The sequence below is a fragment of the Parasteatoda tepidariorum genome, chromosome 2 (genome assembly GCF_043381705.1).
Source record: "Parasteatoda tepidariorum isolate YZ-2023 chromosome 2, CAS_Ptep_4.0, whole genome shotgun sequence".
In the NCBI taxonomy this organism is placed as follows: domain Eukaryota; kingdom Metazoa; phylum Arthropoda; class Arachnida; order Araneae; family Theridiidae; genus Parasteatoda; species Parasteatoda tepidariorum.
This window is the reverse complement of record NC_092205.1, coordinates 74,657,268-74,680,830: the sequence shown is the minus strand read 5'-3', so window position 1 is coordinate 74,680,830 and position 23,563 is coordinate 74,657,268. Positions and strand designations below refer to the sequence as shown.

At 30.7% G+C, this 23,563-nt stretch overlaps 1 protein-coding gene across 2 annotated transcripts; it reads left to right on the top strand.

Moving 5' to 3' along the window:
• The first annotated feature begins 247 nt into the window (after positions 1–247).
• LOC107443998 (protein toll) lies at positions 248–22,929 on the top strand. Of its 2 annotated transcripts, XM_043043740.2 has the most exons (9): positions 248–1,698; positions 2,638–2,969; positions 5,683–5,875; positions 9,094–9,341; positions 10,461–10,781; positions 13,487–13,634; positions 14,527–14,715; positions 20,102–20,231; positions 22,311–22,929. In XM_043043740.2, exons 1-9 carry the CDS (start codon positions 1,512–1,514, stop codon positions 22,591–22,593), a joined length of 2,031 nt encoding a protein of 676 aa, XP_042899674.1. In that variant the 5' UTR covers positions 248–1,511; the 3' UTR covers positions 22,594–22,929. The 2 variants fall into 2 exon arrangements, with proteins under 2 accessions (XP_042899674.1, XP_042899675.1); XM_043043741.2 differs by lacking the exon at positions 10,461–10,781.
• Positions 22,930–23,563: the final 634 nt, after the last annotated feature.

Below are 23,563 nucleotides of genomic sequence, written 5' to 3'. Positions count from 1 at the left end.
TCAAGTTAAAGCACCAAATATTAAATATTTAATGATGGCACACTGTCAAATTCGTGATTTTAATATGAGCCATTATAAAAATTTGTTACATCTTCAAGGACTTGATCTCCGTTATAACAAGATAGAAGTAATACCTAATCGGAGAATAGCATTCAGGCTGCTAGGGCATTTATTGCTTGATGGAAATCTAATACGAGAAATTAAAGGTAAACTTTCCTATTTTTTTTCTTTTTAACTTTTACAACTTAAACGTTACCTTTTATGTCCTCCGGTTGCAAAACTCATTAAAAGATATTTTACCTACGACTGCATGGAACCTAACTACACTCAATATTTTAAGTAATCCCATAGAGCAAGTACCTGAAGACTTTTTTCAAGTTAAAGCACCAAATATGAAATATTTAATGATGGCACACTGTCAAATTCGTGATTTTAATATGAGCCATTATAAAAATTTGCTACATCTTCAAGGACTTGATCTCCGTTATAACAAGATAGAAGTAATACCTAATCGGAGAATAGCATTCAGGCTGCTAGGGCATTTATTGCTTGATGGAAATCTAATACGAGAAATTAAAGGTAAACTTTCCTATTTTTTTTCTTTTTAACTTTTACAACTTAAACGTTACCTTTTATGTCCTCCGGTTGCAAAACTCATTAAAAGATATTTTACCTACGACTGCATGGAACCTAACTACACTCAATATTTTAAGTAATCCCATAGAGCAAGTACCTGAAGACTTTTTTCAAGTTAAAGCACCAAATATGAAATATTTAATGATGGCACACTGTCAAATTCGTGATTTTAATATGAGCCATTATAAAAATTTGCTACATCTTCAAGGACTTGATCTCCGTTATAACAAGATAGAAGTAATACCTAATCGGAGAATAGCATTCAGGCTGCTAGGGCATTTATTGCTTGATGGAAATCTAATACGAGAAATTAAAGGTAAACTTTCCTATTTTTTTTCTTTTTAACTTTTACAACTTAAACGTTACCTTTTATGTCCTCCGGTTGCAAAACTCATTAAAAGATATTTTACCTACGACTGCATGGAACCTAACTACACTCAATATTTTAAGTAATCCCATAGAGCAAGTACCTGAAGACTTTTTTCAAGTTAAAGCACCAAATATGAAATATTTAATGATGGCACACTGTCAAATTCGTGATTTTAATATGAGCCATTATAAAAATTTGCTACATCTTCAAGGACTTGATCTCCGTTATAACAAGATAGAAGTAATACCTAATCGGAGAATAGCATTCAGGCTGCTAGGGCATTTATTGCTTGATGGAAATCTAATACGAGAAATTAAAGGTAAACTTTCCTATTTTTTTTCTTTTTAACTTTTACAACTTAAACGTTACCTTTTATGTCCTCCGGTTGCAAAACTCATTAAAAGATATTTTACCTACGACTGCATGGAACCTAACTACACTCAATATTTTAAGTAATCCCATAGAGCAAGTACCTGAAGACTTTTTTCAAGTTAAAGCACCAAATATGAAATATTTAATGATGGCACACTGTCAAATTCGTGATTTTAATATGAGCCATTATAAAAATTTGCTACATCTTCAAGGACTTGATCTCCGTTATAACAAGATAGAAGTAATACCTAATCGGAGAATAGCATTCAGGCTGCTAGGGCATTTATTGCTTGATGGAAATCTAATACGAGAAATTAAAGGTAAACTTTCCTATTTTNACTCATAAAATTCATTAAAACTCATCCAGCTTAAAACTCATTCAGCTTCAAATAAATTTGAACTAGTCTGTCTGGGAGATAATGCGGCTGATGAGTTATAATAAATTTTCTAAACATCTTACTAATAATTAGACAATTAATCAAAATCTCTTAATTGAGAAATCCAGTTTTGAAATTATTTATTTATACTTAACTAAATATTGTTAAGTAACTGTTATTGTGAAGAACCGTAATTTTTTCCTGAAACATAAAATTCATTAAACTCATCCAGCTTCAAATATATTTGAACTAGCCCGTCTGGGAAGTTAATGCGGCTGATGAGTTGTAATGACTATCAAGATATTATATTCGGTACAAACTGAAACTGATTTCTATCAATTCTGAAAATCTCTGGGGCATTTAGTGCATACTTTTCCAGCCTGACGTTTACCTGATTCGTTTATCCAAAGATAGTTCCATGCAAAAAGTAAATTCTAGTAAATAATATTTATAATGTTTTTTTAATAATAACCGAAAATGTTTGCTTTTTAAGGTATACAGTTTTTGCATCCTTTTAAAATAGATAATTTTACATTTTACATTTTTCTACCTGATTTCGTAATTTAAAATATCGTCTGCGCTAATTAATTAACATATTCGAGGTCACCCCTCGAATCATTTAGAATGAGGCCTGGAACGTTAGATCAAAAGTTATTCAAAATAGTCCTTTATTGTGCACTGTGTGCCATTAAGAATGCGATAAACCGTTAATTGCTGCACATTCTTTGAATCTGGAGCGAAAATTCAATTTCACCAATGTCAAAATTATTTCCACCCCAATCACAGGAACTGTAATATTTTCGAAATGGCGAAAATTGCTTCATTTAAAATATTCTTAATCAATGTTTATCATTACACGAACATAATTCGTTCTTTTCACAGCTTCCAAGACCCATTTGGCAACATTAAACCTATTCAACAACCGTTTACTAAGCTTGGGTACAGTTTTACGTTTCGGCCAAGTGAGATACGTACATGTGGCAAAGAATGAAATTCAGCAGCTGACAGCATGGGACTTTAAAGGCCTCAAAGAATTGTTTGAACTTGAGGCTCAGAAAAATCAAATCAAAATGATTGAACGTTTGACGTTTGCAGGCAACCGCAACGAACTCATAATTCTAGATCTCAGCCATAACCATCTAAGGACACTGAATGGCAGTTTTCAATATTTGTCAGAGTTGCGAGAGTTGTACCTTGCATCGAACTTCATTAGTGTGAGTTTTATGTGTTAAAAAATGAACAAGAGCATTCTTTATCCCTTAAACATTCTTATCCCTTTGACGCAGACTTTTAATTAAATATATTTTTTAAATGTTTTCTTTATTTTGGATTTATTTATGTCAAAAAAGGTGAAAAATAATATATTTAGCATTTTAATAATTTATGGTTTACAAAATAAAGCAGGAAACATAGGTGTCCTTTTCTGGGTTGAAGGTAGAATCTTAAATAAAAAGGATATTTCCAAAAAATAGTTTTTTTAAATTTGCCTTTATTTGCTGTTATTTAGATATAAGAAAAACAGTTATTCATATTTGGAATTCATTTATTTTACACAATCAATCATTGATACATTTTTGAATAGAAATGAAAAAGAAATTCCCACTACGTTTTTTAGATTTTATGTTTCGGTACAAATATAGTTTTTTTTGTCGTGTCTATGACATAGCCGATATAGTTTTTGTTGTGGATCTATCTGCATTTATATTACATATCATGTGTTTCGTTGGAATTGGTTTTTCTCTTAGTTTAGATTTAGCAATTGCATTTGCATCTTGGATGGAGACGTTACAGTCATTAAGGTTGAGATTTCTGGCATCTTTGGCTAATTTATCTACAAATATAGTTTCAATGATATAACTATTAGACTGTTATTAGTATTTAAAACACATCAAAATATATTCTTGCTTTTAATTGGAACGTCAGAAGAAAATAGATGAAAGGGACACTTGTGTCCCATCTGCGTTAAAGGCTTTTATTCGTTTTCTATAATATGAAAGTCGTTCGTGAAGCTGCCGAGTAAATAAATAATGATAAAATTACCAATGCAAAAATTTATTTGCAATTATTTTTGCCCTTTCCCATCAAGGCTCTTATTCTCAAAAAGAATAATTGTCAAATCCAATTCATCTACCATCAAATATTTGTCATTTGTCATCGAGATATCAATTCATGTCTGAGGTTTTTTTGGTTATTGAATTGTTTTTCACATGCATTTTTAGAAATGCATGTAAAGCACCTAGTGCCTAGGCAGGCTTCCTTGTCTCATCTGTGATAATCTATGAACGAGTTGAAAGCTGAAGTTAAGACTGAATTAAGAAGTCCTCTCTTAGGGACCAGCTAATTTTTTTATCTATTCATTACAAAAAGGGAAAAAAAAGATGTTTTTGAGTCTGAATGGTGTAAATAAGTATACCAAAGGTAGAAAATGAGGTTATGTTTTGCACCAAAGATAACCTCATCAATAAACCTCAATTTCAATCTCATAAAGTCAAACTCATATATCACTCAGCTATACTTTCAGTTAAAATCGCATAGTTTAATTCACACCACAAATATACCTACTTGCTTAAAGTGTAAAAAAGTAACTTGTACACCTAAAAAATCAACATTTCTAAGCTGGTTGCTATGAACCTCAATAAAACCTCAAGTAGAAATAAAACAACTTCACTTTGGTAATAAACCCTGAAAAGTTGATTTTGTAAGGTTGTTTTTGAAGTCAACTTCACATAAAGCTCAAATAATTTTTAATACCTCAAATAAATCTCAAAAACACTTTAAATTTTTGTAGAGGATTCGTTACACTAACTGTATTTTTACATTTTGAAACCGGAAAAGGCCTCCTAAAAAAGTTATATCCTCACTATAATCTTAGACAGTAAACTGTAAAAAGAATTTAAAACCAAAAATGGTATAAACTACTTTACGCCAAAGTGGTGTTCTACTGCAACAAGAACCATGGGCAGTTCCTAGTGTAGTTAAACACTAAGAATATCCTTTTGCACTACTTCTTCGATTTTCAGTACTAAAATTTATAATAACAAAAAGATATATATATATATANAGGCGAATTTGAACTAGGCTTAATAAAACAGTAGATTATCGAAGTTAAGAATCTCTGGCTACGGTCAATGAGACGGTGGGTAACCAATTCCATCAACCTGAGATGAACCTGAAAGAATGCATAGTTTCGACCTTCATTAAACTGTTATACAGTAAACTGCTCTACTTCTGGCGTAGTTTGTCGGACTACAAAGCAGTGGAAACGTCCCTTCTGCGGAGGATGATAACTGTGATGGCCTGTCTTCGGATCATCCGCAAGAATGTTTCCCATATTGTTGCTAATAGCCCTGTTGAAGATTGACATACAGACGATTATTTTCAAAGACATGGTAGCAGACGATTAATTTCAAAGAACATAATTGAAGTTGCAGGTTGGCAAAAGCACAAAATTAAAAAAGGACATATTGTTTTGGTAGCTCTCGTTTTCTCTTTGTTTTTTAAGAGAATCAGTAGAACATTCTTTTTCTTCTTTTTAGTTGAACTTTCTTGTGTTTTTTCTCACAAGGTGAGAGATTTTTTCGTTAAATAAAATATTAAAATTTTAGTTGTTTTTTGTTTCGCAATATTTTTTCTGTGCTGCATTTTATGTTTTTAACTCAGCAATTAAGAATAAAAGGTTGTTTTATTTTGTTAACTGCAACAAGCCCATTGTGCAGTTCTAGTGTTACAAAAATTAAGTACTGCTATTACCGGATATTATTATTTTTTTAATCAAAAGTCTTCATTGCTTAATTCAAAATTTTCAAACACTATCAAATCATCAATTGTTACAATATTGTGTATCTCAATTCTATACATTAATATTTTATTCAAATTAAGTATTATTTTTTTAATTTATAATAATGATTTGTACGTCTCTGCTTATAGGTGTTTGAAAAGGGGGAATTTTTAGGCCTGAAAAGTTTATATTATTTGGACATTAATGGGAATCGTATCGTAACAGTTGGAAATTGTCTTCGACATTTATCTCAATTAAAATCTCTGTATTTGAGCAACAACTCAATTGAAACTCTAAGAAAAGAGCAAATGCCTGATCCTCTAGAATATGTAGATTTGAGTGGTATAATCTTATAAAAATATCAATCTTTCCATTATGTTAAATCAAAGCTGAACTTGATTGCTGCGCTTGTATACAGATCCATTACCTAAATTTAATCTGACGAATTATCTCAATTTCGGGGCACTAGATTCGAGGCACCAGGTTGGTTTCAATGCACCAAATTACTATTTACCTAATGAAACACAAATCAATTATTTTCGTTTGTTTACACATTAAGTTTTGATTTCAAGAAATACGTTATATTTTCCTCATCAACTAAAGAATGCGAGAAAAAGTCATTTTTGGTATTTTAGTTAATTCAAATTTCAATGTTGCAAAAGGCAGTGTTTTCAGCTTTGGTTCAACAAAATGCTAATCTATAGTGTGTTAAATTAAAAATGGAACACCCTAATAACTTTCGGTTGGGTGATTGATAAATGATCGGTTTATCACCTACTGATATGCAATGTTATTGGTTCTCTAATAAACAACACTAAATATACTAGTTAAACACCGTACAAATAGTCTTTAAGTTAGGAAATCAGTTACATTATATAAGACCATATAGTTAGAAACGAGTTACCGAGTTTATTAATCGTATTGCTTAAAATTGTTTGTCTCAACTTTGAAATAGATAATAAAAAATATTGAAAAAATAATTTTGCCTAGTAAAAATATTTTTTTTTTCGTAATAGCCGAATTTTATAATTGATTCAGTTTAATATTTTTTAAGACATGGTTAAATGTGTAATAAGTAAAACAAATTTGCAGGGCAACTAACTTTCGATCGCTAAATTTTGCAGTTTAAGAATTAAATTCCGCCAGAAAAAAAAATACGCTCTCGAAGTACGTATTTTTTAAGAACTGATTTTAACTACAGATTATATATCATCTGCATTTCTTAATAAGCAAATTTAATGATATTCTTTTTCTCCATCGGGTAGATTGCAAATTAACACCAAAAACACATTTTTAGATCGAAAGTTATTCAAGTTTTCCAATTTTATTTTCAGCATTGTGCAACGTACAATAATTTTTCTAAAACATTTATCTTATTTTAACAAAAGTATTCTCCAAATCAAATGAGGTAACCTAAAAGTGAATTTAATATGACTAAATGTTCGTTTTAAAATCATAATTTCAACAAAAAAACTATTTTCGTTATGATATATGAAATAGATTTTATGCCGTAATAAAATGTGATTTTTTTTTTAAGTATTCGTCTTTTTTGGATCGAAGTTTTTGTGTAACTTTCAATATGAATTTTTTCTTTGCATACAGGATAGCTAAGAATTTCATTTTTACAGAAAAAATGTGCCATAGAAGAGTTTCAGGAAATATGTTATTACTAACTGCTAAAAATTGTTATAGGAATGTTAATTTTTGCTTTCTTAATTTAAGTTTAATTAAACTAAAAATCAAAATCTGAATAATTATTCTTGACCAGTATTCATTTAAGCTATTCAAAACCTGTCAGATGCAGCTTTATCTCTTTTTTTCCAATTATGCAATAACATCATAAAAATTAATTTGATTCACTTTTCGATCAGAATTCGTGGAGCTCAATCCTACCAAAAAACCAGAGATTTTTTTTAATCCTAAATACCAAATTATTTAACATATATTTCTAATATAAACAAAATTTGATGCTGCACTCTATATCAGGTGACTAAAATAGAGAATAGTCAATTTAAACTTCTATACTAAAAATAATATACTAAAAATAATTGTTATTTTCAGCTTTAAGGCAAACTTTTATCTTGAATTTGAACCCAAAAATTACTCGAAAATATTGAACCAATTCAATTTCTTTCTTATCTAAACAGATTTAGCGTCTAATTAGTCAACAACGCATGTGAAAAACCTATTCTCAAATATCAGAGTAGGGTTGATTTTAATGTTCGCCACAACCTTTATCACAAAGCCCAGCAAGGCTTATAAATGATTAGCGAATAAACCATTCAAGCTTGAAACCAAGTTAAATTTAACTATGACTAAATAAACTAACTAAATTTTACTCGTTATGAGGTTTGCATTAAGGCCTGCTTTCTTAGTACAGGACGCCGTCAGCTGGAAATCAGCGCTAACCTCTGATTGGTCCATTTGTGAGTGTGATAGTATACATCATCGAGCGCTCATCTTGAACTACAATTGCCGTCCAACTCAACTGCAGTTGGATTACAACGTGATGTTAACCACAGAAGCAATGGTGGACAGCATCCAACAGTTCATTGAAATCAGCCCTGATTTTGACATTAAACATATCTTCTTCACTAAACATAGCACTCTTCATTTAGCTCAGCTTTCTTGGCCATAGTCATCATTTGTTCTCTAAAACACTGGTCGACAATAACAAAATTAATACAAATTCAAAATAAAGATTTGTTTACGTTATTAACGCATGCGCAATGAGAGATAATGTCTGCGTTGAACCGACTGCTCAGGCTGAGCTAACAAAAAAGTATTTTTTTTGGCGTCATCTCTACGTCAACTTTCCGCTGACGCCCAGATAAGGCGCTTGCTCTAAGAAACCAGACCTTTTTAGGATTGCATTAGCAACCCTTTTATATCAAACTTGAACATGCATTTACAGAACAAGACTAGAAAAACCTTCAGAAATCGAAAAAGTTTCTCCAATCAAGGATAAATTCAGCTTCTCGAGGTTTATTTTAAATTTCACGACTTATCACTGCAACAAGTTTTTCTGGAGCCGGCTTTTAAAAGCTTTCTTTAACACTTTAAAGATGAAGGTTGGCCTAAATAAGTTTTTAACACAAACGAAATGTTCCAATTGAGAGCCTAGACAAAGCTGGAATGAGAAAAGGAAAAAACAAAATTCACGATAAAAGCTAAAAATGTAAGATTTTTGCATACCTTTATTCAACCTTTAAGAAAACAAGCTTAGCATTCTAATGTCTCTAATAAGTTTAAAAAAGCATTAATTTCTCGTCAAGCTTACTATGCCAACCAAATGAAAAGGAAAATACAACGCTGGCCGTAAAGTTGCCTGCTATTTAAGTATTAATTGTACTTTTAGATATTCCCCACTTCGCATTAAATCTTGATCATTCTGAAACTTTATCGTATTTCAATTAAAAAGGATTGAAAATCGGGTAATAATGTAAATTCGTTACGATTAAATAAATTTGCTTTTATTTTGGAATTATAATTGTTATAAAATTTTAATTATATTATATTAATGATGAATTTAATTTCTGTATATTTCTCCCATATTGAAGTTAATCCATTTCGATGTGACTGTGAGTTTCTACCTTTTATCCAATGGGTCTTCGCCAATCCAAAAGCTCCTCATGTGTTTGGAGGCAGAAAAATCTGTGTACCAGAATTCCCAAGCGATAATCATCATTGCCCGTCACAATGCGATTGCTACTGTGCAAATGATGATGAAGAGTACTTCATGGCAGTGGATTGTAGCTCCAAAAATATCTCAATCATACCTCAGTTTCTTACAGCTTATAGTGTAGAGGTTTGGTAGTTTTCTCATTTGGTATATGCTCTATTATAAATATTTACCATTAAATTGTTAAATGAAGTTTTTTTTTAAAATGATATTTCCTTACATTTTTTTAAAGATTCATGTCAAAAAATTAAAATTTTAAACAACTTTAATAGCCTCAAACAGTCCTTATAAGTTTTATTTTATTTAAAAGTATTATTGCACAAGTAGAAAAATAACATTGGTTTTGAGTGAAAAAGTCAGCAAATATAGCATTATTCAAATGTTTGATTATCTTTTAATTTTGTATAAAATGCTTTATTCTATTTTACATACATATAATATTTGCACAACGAAGAATTTTTTTTATCAGGAAGAAATGTCAAAATTATTTTAATAGAATATAAAACATCTTGCATTTAAGAACATATTGTTTTTTGACACCTTTAAGTTCCTTAAATAATCCGTAGTTTAAAATTCATTTAAGTACTTGTATAAAATTTTAATTTAAATTTTATAATTCATAAAAATCGAAATAGAGAGAAAAAATATGAAGGAAATATTAGAGATATTGATGTCAACATGTCAACAATGAGATTTATAATGTCGCAAGGGTCTCACCATGTGACGAAACTGTGACATATTCACGTCTCTACTGAGTCACTATGTGACTAGGTCCACTCTGTAAGCTATGTTGTAATGCCATGTTGCAATCATCACACGGTAACGGTACTGCGACATTGAATGTAATAACCATAACATTCAATGTCGCAGACGTAATGACTTGAAAACTACATTAATATTGCTCATTGCGAAAGTTCGCACCCAATTATAATAACTTTAACTATAGTAATTACATTTATAGATTTTAAAAGGTGTTACACAAATCTCAAGTTTTTCTAAAAGTTTAGCTTTATTCACATTTTATTGCTCTTTTTATTTAAAAAATGATAAAATAAAATTCAATACTGCATTCTTTAAATTGTACAATATGTCACTTTACTATATGTTTTCAAAATATAAATTTTTGTCGATTTTAACTTTTCTTTGTTAAGTGATATGTTTCACTTTAATTTATTTACAAAAATATAATATAAAATTTTATAATAGTACTAAGTTAAAGACAAAACTATTTATTTTTTTTTTCAGAATTCACCTCATTTTAAAATTAATTTAACATTCCGCTTTCATATGGTTAGGAAGCATTATACCATTGATAAATCTGTTGTAATTGCTGATACAGTTGGAGAAATTAACCTATCTGACAATAACTTGGAGTCTTTGACAAATATACAAATACCTAATGGTCTACGTCGTCTGTTCTTACATGACAATAAATTGAAAACTTTGCCAAGTTCGTTACTAGCAGATTTTTCAAGACTTCACCTAGTGTCGGTTTTTAGCAATCCATGGAGATGTGATTGTCATGCCATTGACTTTCGAAGATGGATTGTTACAAATCATGAAAAAGTGAGCAGAGTTTATTTTCCTTAACAAGCATGTATAAATCATCGTGTTGAGGATTTAAATGCTTATTGACAATTTCACAGTATTCTGCCAAACGCGAAATTCATTTTGTGATATGTTGATCATTAAGCGCTTTAAAAAACTACAATTTGAAATTCGTGTGTTTATTGTTAACCATAATGCTTTTAGAGATTAAAAATATTTTACGTCTACTCTTTCAATTTTATTCCCTTTAAGAAAATAAAGAGTGTTTTCTGAAATGTATGTATCCATATTGATTTTTTTTTTTTTTTAATATTTGATTTGACAGTAATTTTACAATCCCGAGAAATTCCCTGGACAAAGTCACTATAACTTAATCATCTGCTTCAAGAACAGCTATTTCCCCAGAGAATGCGGTAAAATGTGACGTCATTCTCTTCCTTGACCCCTTAACGATCGGTTAATTTTCAAGAAAACTGTCATTTTCCTTTTTACAGAAAACTGCCTTTTTATCCCTGAAAATTATATAAAAATATATGTATGAGCAATATATATAACATTTTTTAATTTTTGATTTGTTTTTTGCTTAAAATTTTTAAAAATTAAATTTTTAAGAAAAGTCAACATTCAGGGCATATGACTTAATGTTGGTTTTCCAGCAAGCAAAAAAAATTTCAAAAATATGTGTTTTAAACATTGAAAAAGAATTTTATTAATCTTACGTACAAAATGAATAAATATTAGCAACTTTTTCTTGCGTGATAAATTTCAAAGCATGAGATGCAGAGGCCAACGTCACAACCTGGGCAGTAGTACCGAGTTTCAGTGTAGTACCTAGTTTAAAATAAACTAACTATCTACAATTACCTTAAAAATATCCTGGTACTGACATCTGGCGTGTAAAATGAGAAATAAAATGTTTTCCGGGCAAAAGAGATGAATTAGTTTTATTCTTATTGACGCGTTACTACTGAACACTCCAGCCCGGAAGTATCACGGGAGCGAGAAATAGAGGGCGAATCCTCACCCCGTCATTTTCATGGGATCGAGAAGGAAGGGATTAAACCAGAAAAGACTCCTCAGTTCCCTATGCGAACGCATATATCTTTTACTTACTTTTTTTTAATTCCTTAAAAATTTTAATTCGAAAAGGACAGCAAAAACATCTACGCATTACATATTGGATTCCAGAAAAGAATAGCTAGTTCACATAATAAAAATGGCAAGTCTTTTTTAAGAATGAAACAACAGTGATGTTTATGTTGAACATAACTAAAAAATCTGTTAGAGTATGGCACAAACGCCTTATCACTAAGCTTTAAAGATCTGACATTCCTACTGACATCTTCCGAGCTCTTTTAGACAGAGAGACAACAATTTTAGAAAAAAAAATGAAGTCAGAATACTTAGCCTACTTGGAACTATGAGGTAAATGTGCCACACGGAAGTATACTTTAAATCCTGCTATATACATATCATTTAAACATCACGTTTACTTCATATCTAGGAAAATAATAGAATACTAATAAGATTTTATTCTGACGGTACAGCATTTCTTGCCAGTTCTATCAACCCGAATCATGATGCTGTTGTGTTTCCAATTAAAATTAAAAACTAAGAAAATGGCTCTACAATTGACGCGCAAAAATTCACCTTGACAAGTCAAAACAGCTTATTGTTATTGTTTGTGCTGCCTGCTTCTTGAGTAATCTATAATGAAGGGAAAAGTTTGTGTATCATGAGTGTGTCGCTTTCTTATAAATCCAGAACCGTTTATGAAATTTCCTGAAATCCATCCTGAAATTTCAATAATGGGCGAAGGGAGCAAATTTAGCCCCGATCCTAAATTTCATCCAAAAATGTCAATGGGAGTTTGGGAGAGACGCTTAAAAATGAAATTTTTTCATAGGTGTAAACTTTCCATTGACAAAAATGAAACTGCTGACGATTGTAGTTTGTTCCATTTATGAATTAACTTTTGGTGACCTAGGACTCTAATAACGGTCTAGTTCTATAGTCATGATTCCTTGTCACTCCTCACTTGTTTTCTATAGCATTTCATTTTATCACCGTTGTTGAACAGCAAACAAAATTTTGAGTTTACAACTACCAATGTTCAATTCCACAGCATTGTAATTTTGAACCCAATCTAGAAGACAGGGAAACTCCTGAGTGGAGTACAGGGGGAAATGTTTCATCGTGGAGGACTTTTTAATGAAACTTACCCACATTTGAAGTACGTGTAGTAAAAAACCACGAAAACCCCCACATGGTTAGGCTGACGGCAGAGAGACTCCAACCCATGATTCGTCTACCACTGAGGATATTTTACGTCAGCAGTGTGATCGTTGCGAGACGGGGGCTTAATTCGTGTCTACCAGCCATCGCTGGGATTCGAAACTGGGTTCACGTGATTGGGAGGTCAGTGCTCTATCCCCTGAGCCACCGCGGCTCTTTTCCTAGTATTGCAATTTTCAATTTATTTTGAATAGCAGACCAATACTAATTAGGTCAAGCGTTGAAAAAGCCGCTTTCTACGAGACAAAGATCAGGCATTAATCGTGAGCTTTCCTCTTAAATCGAGAATATAATTATATAATTGATATTATTCGTACTATAAAAAAAGGTTTATTTAAAAAATATATAGATTTCATTCTTTTAAATAGATGCTCTTTTTTTTCTCATAACATCGATGTTTATTCATTCATTAATTTTTTTGTTTTTAGATTAAAAATGTGAATCAAACACTGTGTGGCAATGTTGGGGAGTCGGGAGAATATTTGCTGAAGGGAAAAGCTATATGGACGCTAGATGAAACGGATATATGCCAAACCTTTATAGAATTATATTTTTCGGTTGCTTTTGGATTTATTGGTTGGTATTTATTAAATATAAGATAATCTGTAGTCTCTACCTGTAACCTATACTTAGTTTGTTTTTAAATCATTGTCAACAATGGAGAATTATTTACACATTAGGACCCGTGAACAACATTTAAGTAAGAGAAAAGGATGATGAAATTCAGACGAATAATTTTCTCTTAAATAATTTGCTCTGTCTTTGTCCTTCAATTAATGTCCTTTAAAAGTAAAATTGTTTTACTTTATCCACTTTAGTGTGAGTTACTGCTTCATGTTGAAACTGAAAATTAAATTAGTACAATATGAATGAGTGCCTTCAAATTCTGACTTTTTGTACTGCGTGGAAAAGCTCCATGTTATAAAAACCTTACTAGATGACCTTAAATATGAGGAAAATAACGTAATGATTTCAAATATTTCATTCTTCCTTTTTTTCAAATTTTTTTAGTACTTCTGACCCTTCAAACTATTAAGTATGTAAAATCCGAACTAATGCTCGGAATTTACTAACTTAATAATTTGCAGGGTCAGGGGTCGTTTTACCGTAAAATTTACTTTTTTTGTTTCCAATGTCCACCCGATTGACACTCGTCATTCAGGTACTAGTAGGGCAGATTTGTTGGCCACTCTTTCATGGGCACCATATTAGGTGGGCCAACGTTGCTCCCACAGTAAGGACGGACAGTACAAATCATGAAAGAACATCCATGCCTTGTCCGGAATTCGAATCCAGAACCTTTCTGGTGTGAGATCAGCTCCCTGACCACAACACAGTCCGGTCGGCTTATAGCATAATATAGAGAGAAAAAAATTTATTATAAAATTTCATTCAAAATCATTTCGTAAACATTTATAATAGAAATATTTATGATAGAAATACTTATATTATTTTGCAAATTTAATAGCTTTCTTCTTGATCATCACTGTTTTGAAGATAGTGCATACAAGGTATAAAATGAACATCAATGCTTGGCTCTATGCACATGGAGTCATATGGGTAAAGGAAAAAGATATCGACAGGGATAAAATTTTCGACGCATTCTTATCATTCAGCCATAAAGATCAAGAGCTCGTCGTCACGGACATTATTTCTGGTAAGAGTCTTGCTTAAATTATTTAGCATAATTTAAACAAGCCGAATCATTCTTAGTCAGTTTTAATTAGTGTCCTCAGATAAAGATGAGAGGAAACATGAATGTTATTAATTTTATAACATAAAGCTTTACATTCCTCTTCTACACTTACATTTATATCTTGAATAGAAAACTACAAGATTTTCAAAATATATTAACATATAATACAAAATGATGTGATTAAAAAATAATTATTACTGTTTTAGTTTCACACTGTGAAAAATGAATGCTCAAATTTAACGAAATCTTCTGATACCTTTTCCTGGTATATGCTCCGACCAAAAATTTTATCAAAGTGGCATAATAGCTATCGTCATTTCTCCAAGGAAACGAGTTTCATTAAAATTTTAAAAAAAATATTTCACCATTCTATTTTTTTTCCAAAAAAAAAACAAACTGGTAGAGCCTAATATATTTAACTTTTTTAATAATCACTTTATCGTGGGCACCATATTGGTAGATCAATGTCATCCACACAAATCAATAAAGACTGATAGGACAGAGAGTTAAATTATACTCATACCCAAACCGAGATTCGAACCAGGAATCCAGGTACGAGGTACTCCTTGATCACCATTCATTCAGTCGGCTTTATCGTCACGTTATTTTCCATCATTCTAGTCTTCATTCTAATTAGAAATATCTTGCAATGCACTACTACGAGGTTCCGTAATTGAGGACAGATTTTTGTCATAGATTTGAGTGTTCGTCGCAAATCACGTGTTTTTGTGACGAAATGCTGCTTAAAGGTTGCGGAATTATCAAATGTGAGAGTTTTATTCCAGAGAGCTCAGATGTCCCAATTTTTTATAAGCTGAGTCGTTTACCATTAGCTTCTACAAATAGTTATAACAACTTATGAAGGTCACTGCTGACATTAGAACATTCTACGAACAACCGTTCGAACGGGATGAGGAAAAAAAAGAAAAGGAATTTTCTGATTGGTTAAGCGTTAGCCATTGCTTTAAATTTAACTATAAATGATTAAATTTTTTACTTTAAAGATAACATCAGTGATTATTACTAGCTTACAGCTCTATTTGATAAAAAAAATAGCTTTTGCAGGCATTTAAAATATCCATTATTTTGTATCGCTATTTAAATTCAATGAACAACATTACGTGATTCGCAACGCTCGAGTACGCCCTCTATCGGGAGCCTGTAAATATCAGACATTAATTTATCACGTTTTCATTTAGTTCCATAAAAATCATCGGCCATGACGGACGCCATTTTCTTAGTACCAAATAAAAATCAAAATTTTCCTAAGGAACAGCAGTAGAACTTGAAAAAACTAACCAGAACATGCCAAACATTGAAGCAGAACACGCCAAGCATTTGAAGAACAATTTCTCAATAATTTTTACCTTTCTATTACCAACAACATAGCTTACAATTTCATGGTCATTTGCTGTTACAGATGTGCATATTACGGTAAAATAATTTTTTCTGTCTTCAATTCATTACGAATTAAAATGAAGTCAACATTGCTTTCGTCATTCCAATAAAGAAATGTGAATTCAGAACGTCAAGAACTGCAATAGTTATAGAATTCTTCTTTGTTATAGAACAGAATATATTTCTGTATCTTTATAATTCGGGAAACAACAATAAAGAATCATCCGAACTACTTGAAATAGATTCATTTGTGCTGATTATTAATAAATTTCAACTAGAATTCAGCTATTCTGTTTTTAAGCTACATATTCAAATTCATATCGAGATCTTACATTTATAAAATTTTGATGTGTGGTATGTTATCTAAAAGTAATAAAGGGATAATCTATGCACATATTATTTGAAAATAAGACTTTCAAACGAGGAACATTTCATTTGGAACTCTACGGATTTGTAAAGAAGGTAAGTGTTAAGATTTTTATAATAAAAAATTAGCTTGTAAAACTTTTTTTCCTATTTGATGATACAGAATGGTTTCTTACGTCTGATTAAGAACTATAAGAATAATAAGAAAAGAAACTATATGAAAGTTTTTATTTCAATGTAAAGAATTCTTAAAATCGTTTTTTATCCTAAGAATTCTTTATTTTCCGTTTTATAGTTTATAATTTTTTGATAAAAATTGTTGTCAAAATACTTTTTTTGAAAACATAAATGGTATAACATTATGTGTTTATGTATACTTCTTGCATATTCTAATGTTTCAAGTAATATGATTCAGAAAAGTATGAATAAAAATTCGGTACTTATGTATTAACGCCACAGCAGCTACAGATTTGGCTGTTTTTAAGTGCCGCCAATCTACACCTAAAATTTTTGTGACAAATCATAAAACGAAACACTTTATTTAAAATCAAAGTAGTTTATCGGATTTCGGTGGACAATGGGCAAAATATTTCGCTCCAGAAAAAATAAAATTGCATCTTGTTCTATTTTTGGCAAATCCCAAAGACGCATTTTCGTAGCACTAAAAAATGGTAACAAAAATCGAAGAACAAATCATTTTGGAATTCTTCTGATTTATAAAGCAGGTAAGTGTTAATTTTTATAAAATAAAAAATTTTACTTTTAAGTAGTTTTTTTCTTGATGATAGTTTTCTATAGAATGGTTTTCTACGTCCGATTATGAATCAAAAAAGAAAAAACATGAAAGTTGTTTATTTTAATATAAGGAATTTTTAGAATTGTTTTTTTTTTTTTTTGTATCGTAAGCATTCTTTACTTTACGTTTTTCAGTTTCTAAATAATGATTTTTATTAAAACTTAAAATTTTTTGATAAAATTACTTGTCAAAAAACTTTATTTACAAAATTAAATTACATAAAATTATGAAGCTTATGTATACTTTTTGCTTATTTTAATGTTTGAAGTAATATGATTCTTAAAACTATGGAATGTAAAGTTTAAATAGGCCTTTCAGGTTATATCATTAAATTTAGTAAAACTATTTCTCAGGCATTAGGTTTTAACTCTAATAAGAAGATACATATTTTTTTCTGTTTATTTACAAATATTTTTCAGATGTTTTTTGGATGTTCCTTCTTTAAAAAAAAAAGAGATACCATCTTGTTTTCGGTTGTATAAGAAAGGATATCAAACATTTTTCTTTTTTAAATTTAATAAGCCACATTAAAGAAGGAACGTTACAATGCTACACGCTACATTAAAGACGTCTCCAGAGTAACTGAATGACGGTTCATATAGAAATCGCAGGTATGCGTCTCATACAACAACGCCCCCTATAGTTCGTTGCGATCGCGAATAGCACGCGTGGTCTACATCACCAAATTTATACTTTTAAAGTTGTATGATACAGCGCGCATTTTTTTTATCCATAATAATTTTCTTAAAACGTGTTTCTAAAAAAATTTTTATTTAAAATTAAAGGTAATCGAATAGAAAAAATATATAAATTAAAAGACAAAATTAGTATGTGTGTGTGTAGTACTAATTCTTTAAAGCGAAAAGTAAAAAAACACTATATTATTATTGGCCTTATTATTATTGACTCTTAATTAATCAAGGTAATATATTCATTTTGAAATGAAAAAAAAATAAGCTATGCACTAGAAAACAAAAGTAATGGAATATAAAGATATTTATTTGCCCTCAAGAAGAGTAAGAAATCGTAATGCTGTCATTGACGACAATGATGCTTAAATAATGTTGGTAATACGTAAATTGGTATGAAAAAACTTATGTAAAACTTCTTCCCATTATGCAAACATAATGGGAAGAAGATTATTTTTCCTTTAAGAGAGCCGTAAAAATCGCCATATTATTATTGACCCTAATGCTTTATTAATCTTGATAATATGCATAAATTGAAATAAAATAAAATAAGCTATGTGTTAAAAAGCGAAGTAAAAAATCGCCATTCACAGATGACGCTTAATAATTGTGTACTACTGCTACTGACGATAATATGTACAGTGCGCCAAAAAAAAAGGACCACTCTGATTAACTTTTGATCCAATGATCATTCTAGGACATCTTAATGTCTCGAGGAGGGGGATTTCAAATATGCTAATTAATAAGTGCAGACGATATTTTAAGTTGCAAAATCATATACAAAAACGTTCTTTCTCTGAATAAACCTACTTTTTTTTTGGAGGATTCGGATTTTTGACCTCCAAAATATAAAGGTAACCGCAGTCTGGGAAATATGTTCACTATAGTTTGGTCAGGAAAGCGCTCCATAGTTTGAAACCCTTGATGTTAATTTTACTTTATGCGTATTTAGCTATATCTTGAGAACTTTTTAAGCAAATTAAAAAAAAAAAATTTAAACAATTATAAAATTCGTTTGTCCAAAGATAATGAAATGCAAAAAATAACTTTTGATAAATATTTATTATTTTTTGTTATTTTATTCAACAATAGTCGAAAAAATTTCAAATTGTAAGGTATAATTTTTTTTGCATTATTTTAAAAGGTATAATTTTACCTCACTAAATACAAAATTTAAGCAGAATAAGCTAAAAATAGTTTCGGTAAATCGAATTTCAAATTTCTAATTTTTAGAGTGATCAGATGACCATAGGTCAGATAGAGAAATGGTCATGCTCCAAAATTGTTATCAAGTACTAATAAGAATTTTTTCAAAAACATTTCAGCTTTAGTTGACTGTCACTGGCAAATGTATTTTTCACAAAACTTAAATGTTGAAGGGTTTATGTAATAAGTACTAAATATTCTAATGTTGATATATTTGGTGATTATTAAAACAGGTCCAATACTGAGTTTTAATACAGATACTTCGGAAATAAGTATATTACAGTCCCTCGAAAGGTATATGCACCGGAGAAATTTACTTGATAGTGGTAAATTTTGAATATTATGAGGCCACCCATGATTTTGAATACGTCACTATGATTTTGAATACGTAAGGCCACCCATTAGGACTACAAATAACATTAAATAAAAAAGAAGCGGAATTACTTTAGTTATATTAATTGAAAGTGACATTTGCAGAACGAAAAAAAGCTGTATCCGAAATATTTTATACCAATTTATTAGAAGGAGGGACTAATAATTCTTTGCTTCATTTTATTGACCACTGCCTAATTTAAAATAAAAATCCTGCAAGCATACTAAAGACTAATATGATAAATTGTGTTAAGATTTAAGTAGGCAAAAGCAGGATCTGTTACATTAAACATACCCATATTGATACAACCATTTTTCTGTTATTTTTTCTTATTCATAACACTTTTAAAAATTTCACTTCTGTGTCAGTATATGCTTTTCAGTTCTGGGCATAATTTCGTAATGTTGCTCAACACTGATTTATTGATTCTTTGCTCATTTTTTTCTTACTCACTCCGTGCGAAGAACGGGTATTCAGCAAGTAAACAAATAAAACTCATTAATATTTGCATTGTTTCAGTGATAGAAGTCAAACAGCCTATGACCAGACTGTGTCTTCATTACAAGCACTTCAAAGCTGGGGATTTCATTGACCAAAATATTTTTAATGCTGTTCAAAACTCGAAAAGGACTGTTATCATGCTCTCAAAGTAAGATTCAGATTACAAAAAATATCGATTGAATATTATTTTATTTTGCACATTTTATTTTGTTTAAGATTCTCCCGCCGTGTGTAATTGATCGCGTAGTCTATGCGTTCGGAAATATTTCATTTACCCACACATGATAAAATCTGTTAATTTTCATAAATACATTTTTTTTCACCTGTTTAGTTTGTTGGAGATAAACTATACCAAAAATTGGCAATGTGCGAAAAGGTGTGAGTCGGTCGAGAGATATTAGAATAGAGCTAAAATAATTTTTAATTAGCTCGTCATTTTTTAAAAAATAATTAATTCTGTCATAACATTAATTCATAAAAAGCATTCAATTGTCTGCATAGCTCAATTCAGAAAAAAATTTAATGTTAGAAGATTTAAACTTCAGTTTAAATTTAATAACAACAAAACTGAACAACAAAGAAACAAATAACCAAAATGTGTCAGAATTCGTTGTTTTTTGTAACCAAAGGTAACTTTTGATATCGAAAAGTCATTCTTTCATTATTGTTTTCTGAATATCAGTAGATTTGCTTTGCGATTCTGAATAATTATTTTACCCAGCTTGACATTTTTACAAAAAAAAACTATGTACTATCATTAAACTTATTTCCCTATGAGCGAGCAAATGCACAATGTGAAAAAAATCGTAGGTTTCGATAAAATAGCTCAATATAAACTAATTATAAAACTTCATATAGCTTAGTATAGTATCAACAAATACTGCCATTTAGCAGTAATTGTTGATTTAGGCAATCTGTTTCGACATTCTGCAGGATCGTTTTATGACAGTTTGACATTTTTATAAAAAATTATGTACTGTCATTAAACTGTTTTCACTTAGAATTTACAAAAGCACAAAATTTGTGAAATTATTGTATGTTTTAATAAAATAGCTCAATATAAACTAAAATATTACACTTTTTCCGCTTGTAATAAACCAGAAATTTCTGTCATTTAGCAAAAATAAACTCGTGGAAAAAAATAAAATTAATCTAATAGCGAAAACTTTAGTCTTTCGATTTTTTATAGCCGTCGTTGAACAACCTACCCAATTTTGAGTGTACGACTACTAATGTTTAACTCCGTAGCATTGTAATTTTGAATCCAATTCAGAGGACAACGGAACTCTTAGATCAAGTATTGAGGGAAATTTGGTTTTGTGGAGGACTTTCTTATGGAACTAACCCGCATCTGCATTACATGGAGAGGAAATCCACGAAAAAATCGCGAAACGCGGAATTTATACCGACCAGCCATAGCTGTGATACAAATCTGGGTCACCTCATTTGGAGGCGATTGCTCTATTTGCTGATTCACCACGACTTAGTCGAAGGCAGTATATGCTTTAGCTGTCTAATCTAGCTACAGCGTAAATAAAACCCCATAAATTTATAAAAAGTGAAAGGCCAATTTTTTTTCTTTATCACTCAAAAAAGTTTATCACATAACAAATACACCGAAGATCTATTGCATTATGACCACCCTGCTAATAACATGTAGGACCACCTTTAGCCTTCAAAACTGATAGCACCCGCCGTGGCATTGATTCCACAAGGTGCTGATAGGTACTCCGAGGTATCTGGTACCAAGCGCTCACCAACTGGTCCTGCAATTTCCTCACATTGCGAGGGGGTAGCGTGGCAGCGTGATTTTGGTTTTCCAAGTATGACCACAAATGCTCGATTGGATTAAGGTCAAGTGAATTTGGGGGCCAAGACATAAATTGAAAGTCACTGGAATGCTTCTCGAGCCAATCCATGACTATTCGACCTTTATGACATGGTGCATTATCCTATAGGTAAACACCATCCCCCGCAGGAAAAACTGTTGCCATGAATGGGTGAACCTGGTCTGCAACTATGTTCAAGTAGCTTACAGACGTCAGGGATTGTGCTATGAGGATTATGGGTCCTAATGTGCCCCATGAAAACATTGTTCCTGGGCGAGAAACCATGAAAACCTGGCGAGCCCATTGTTATAGAAGGAGGGTGGTCATAATGTAATGGCTCTTCGGTGTATAATGTGCTTACAGTAAATTTTTTAAATAAAGTGTCATTGAATTTGTAGGAACTTCCTGGAAAGCGAGTGGTGCATATATGAGTTTCGTGCAGCCCATTTGCAAGCTCTGAAGGATAAAATAAACCGCGTCATAATCATCAAATTGGGAGAGTTACCTGATGATCTCCATCCTGATATCAAAATGTCTTTAGAAAATACGACTTATCTCACTTGGGGTGAGAAATACTTTTGGGACAAACTCTTCTACGTTCTTCCAACATCTGGTCAACGACTGTCCAAAACTACTAAAGTTAAAGCTGACAACTATTTAATGTTGCATGAACTGAAGTGATAGACAAACGTTGACATGCAATAAAAGAAAAAAAATATTTTATTAAAAATACCTTAGTAATTCAATGCATTCAATGACTGCCTGGTGTGTCTTGCATATGAATAATATAAATATCGACTTTACATATAAATATCGACTGATTGATATTATTGATTTAAATTTTGTAGATCATTGGACATGGGTCATTGAACCTCATTATTTATTTCGATAAATGTATTTCTTTTGATGATGCAATTATAATTATAATAGAACACTTCGTAGGCATTTGTTAACTTATTGATTTCACTGCTGGTTGCACTCTCTGAGTGTATATTTAATTAAAAATATCTCAAAATATCTTTGTTTCTGTTGGTTTTTGCAGGTGTGCAATGCGCAAAAAATAAACGAACCACACTGAATAACTTTTGATCTAATTATCAGATCTTCACGTTCTGAGACTCAATGATTTGAGAGGGTGACCTCAAATAGGCTAATAATTAGTGCAGACGATATTTTAAGTTATAAAATCATACACAAAAGACTTACTTTCACTAAATAAGCATACTTTTTCCTCGACCGATTTTTGACTTCCAAAATATAAGGGGTCGATAAAATCCAATCATAATTCCATGCATAAACTAGCTTTTAGTAAATATCTTTTATTTATAATAGTAAAAAAATTCAATTGTAAGGTATGCTGTTTTTCACATCTTTTTAAGGAATGTAATTTTATATAGCAAACTAGAAAATTTGAGCAAGATCATTGGTATACTTCCTAAGAAATCAAGCTTGAAAAATACGCCTTCTTTAAAATTCTATTTTTCAGGAACCAATTTCATTCAAATTTTCTATTTTGCCTTATAGAATTATATTCTTTAAAAAGATATAAAAAATTTTATATCTTACTGTTCGAAAATATTTAGACTGTTATTAAACAAAATTATAAATAATTATAAATGTTTACGAAAAGTTTTTTTTTTTTGCAGGAAAA

What these genes read in the sequence shown, in the direction of transcription:
- LOC107443998 (XM_043043740.2), top strand. Translation starts at nt 1,512, where the DNA reads ATGAAATATTTAATGATGGCACACTGTCAAATTCGTGATTTTAATATG. An exon ending in TTGTTACAAATCATGAAAAA is followed by an intron (nt 10,782 to 13,486) that starts GTGAGCAGAGTT and finishes TTTTGTTTTTAG; the next exon opens with ATTAAAAATGTGAATCAAAC. An exon ending in CGTCACGGACATTATTTCTG is followed by an intron (nt 14,716 to 20,101) that starts GTAAGAGTCTTG and finishes GCATTGTTTCAG; the next exon opens with TGATAGAAGTCAAACAGCCT.